Genomic DNA, 2,712 nt, shown 5'->3' on the forward strand with positions numbered 1-2,712 from the left:
TTGGCTATTGGGGTCAGGTTTGGTTTAAACTTGGTCCGGTTCGATTCAGAGCCAGGTCCGGTTCAAGGTCGGATTTGGGTTCAGTGCAAGGTTTATAAAACCCGTTCTCTTCTTCTTCTTCCTTTCTTTATTTCAGAATTTCTTCTTCAATTAAAAATTCTCCTCCCAAGTTCGGGCTTCTTGATTAGAGTTTTTGATCCTCTCACTTCTTCCCCTTCAAGCTTCAGTTTTGAATGATAACCCCACCTCGAGATCTAGGGTTTGGATTCTTCTTCAATTGGGTTCGAGTTTCTTTTTGGCAACGAGCTTTGTTCTTCATGAATTCCAGGTAAAACCTATTGTACTCATTTCTATTTCACTCAAATTTTCATATTTGAGTACTTGATTCATGGCCGAAACTTTTCCTTTAGACCTAGGATTTTAGATCGAAACCCTAATTCTTGGTTTGTCCGATCCCATACAAGACCCAAGGTCTTGACTCTTGTTTTCATGTATGGGTGAAACCCTTGTATGCATGAATTTGGTAAAGGATAAACTCTGCTTGTAATCCGCTTAAATCCCCATGTTTGACTTGGTTAGGTGTATGTGAGGTATTTAACTTGACTCTGTACAAACGCCATGTTCTTGAGCTTGAGAAATGATCTGGCTTGTCTACTACCCTCCCATTTTGCATATGTAGTCATGCACGAGAACTGTTCTTATATGAATTAAACTTTTAGTTTTCGACACGAACAGTTATGTAATTTGAATCTGGAATCCTGCGTGATAACTGCTATATTAGGCTTTTAGTACACACGATTGTCCAATTTGTAGGCACGTTGTGCTTTCTTGTTCGGCCACGTGTATGTCTCGAACCGAAACTCCGAGATATTTGGCTTGATTTATTAAACGATCTTTCTTATATTCACTTCTTGACATAACTAAACCATTAATTTTCTTTGCAGATTAGTCATGTCGCCAAAGAGGTCACGTATCCCGAGGGGTCGTTCGGTGACTCAGTCATCCGAGCCAGCGCCTTTCAGTTGCATAGGTATAACGTCATCACCTCTTTTATTCACGAATTCAATATTATTATATCATATCGCATATTACATCCCTACTTTGTTCTCCTTGGTGAGGCAATTGGGAAGAGCCACCACTCTCCTTCGTGGGGGAGGACGCTTGACAAGACGCGTTTTGCTAGGTCAAGACATGTCTGAATTAACTTGGGGGGATTTCCCGCTGTACTACATTCCTAAGGGAGGGTATATTATCACATTATTCGCATGACAAAATATCCCGTGCTTCGTGTGTAAAGTGCAGCTCTTAATCGCCCCCTTTATTTTTATTTATTTCCCTTTTTTAAAATATTATCATGAATATGTATCCTGTATGCTATCCCCGATTTGCTCTCCTTTGTGAGGAAATTGGGAAGAGCCGCCACTCTCCTTTGTGGGTGTGGACGCTTCACAAGACATGTTTTGCTTGGTCAAAATATATTTTAAGGCAATATAGGGCGATCTCATGTCGTGTCATATCACGCGGACTTGGGTATGTTATCGTGTCGTTTGCACGTTAACATGCTTAGTCCTTTACGTGTGTGATATAATTAAGATCGTCTCGCCATTTATTAGGCCGTTACTCTATCTCACAGCTTGTGAGTCGAGTTCGACGCCTATACTACCTTAACATAGGTATTTATGACTGTATCTAATAATTGTACATTGTTTTACCTCAGTTGAATTTCTCTCAAGGGGGTTTAATGCTCATGCGGTGGAAGGTCACTACAGTGAAGCTTATGCCTCTACTGATGAGCCCATCCCTGTACCGGTGGTTCCCCAATTCGCTCCGGGTGCACCGGAAGAGCTCCCGTAGCTAATACGGAAGGGAGAGCGCCGTAGTTTAAGGCAACTTATCACGGATGCGCCCCTAGTGAAGGATCCAAATTCTACGCATCCGTTGAGGAAGCCAGACTACTTATTTGGCGACTCTGTAGAAGATCCAGCTGCTGCATCTCTTGGAACCGAGCAATAGCTGCATCATGATGACGGTGACCATTTATACCTCCCTCCGATTCCTCGTCACCGTTTGCTAACAAAGCTACGGTGTTAAGCCGTTTCGTGGGAAATGTCATGGAGGTTAACAGAGGAACATGACCGTATTCATTGTGGCTATATCACCCATGGCACGACTCCTGGGTCAAGTGATCGGAATCGGATAACAGGGTTACATCCGAGGATCGTGGGATTGAATGACCCACCCAAAGGTGAAATCTTTACTGTTGCTAACACTGTGAAGAACCGACTCGCGATTTTGGGTCGAGAGATGCCAGCAACTGGTCACCGATGTTATGGATGGGTGCATTCATCGGATAAGCTTTGGTGGGCTCGCTTGAGCAATGATATCTTAGACCAGTTTAGTGAGGAGTTGAAGGCTAGTGGTTTGTACGCAAGTATCCACGCCACCACCTATGGGCTAACGATTAGTGTCCCTCACTTCCTGGCGCTATTGGAGCTTTACAATCCCGACACCAACACATTTTTGACCAAGTATGGTGAGTTAGGATTAGTGCTGCATGAGATGCATAAGGTCTTCGGTCTCCCGATGGGTAACATGATTTATCAAGAATACTTCCCTTCTAGCCAGGAGCTGTAACAGTTGATGTCGCGGACGCCCAACCGCTACAATACTCTATGGGATCTCACCTGCCACTACCATATAGCTATGGCATGT

General features: G+C 43.6%; 1 protein-coding gene across 1 annotated transcript in view; it reads left to right on the forward strand.

The window, feature by feature from the left end:
* LOC109826668 (uncharacterized mitochondrial protein AtMg00810-like) overlaps positions 1–1,854 on the forward strand; it is a 6,118-nt gene extending 4,264 nt beyond the window's left edge. The window contains exon 2 of the mRNA XM_020393688.1: positions 1,718–1,854. Within this exon, the coding sequence (XP_020249277.1) occupies positions 1,718–1,854 (137 nt within the window). The remainder of the gene's footprint in view (positions 1–1,717) is intronic.

The sequence above is a fragment of the Asparagus officinalis genome, chromosome 10 (genome assembly GCF_001876935.1).
Source record: "Asparagus officinalis chromosome 10, Aspof.V1, whole genome shotgun sequence".
In the NCBI taxonomy this organism is placed as follows: Eukaryota; Viridiplantae; Streptophyta; class Magnoliopsida; order Asparagales; family Asparagaceae; genus Asparagus; species Asparagus officinalis.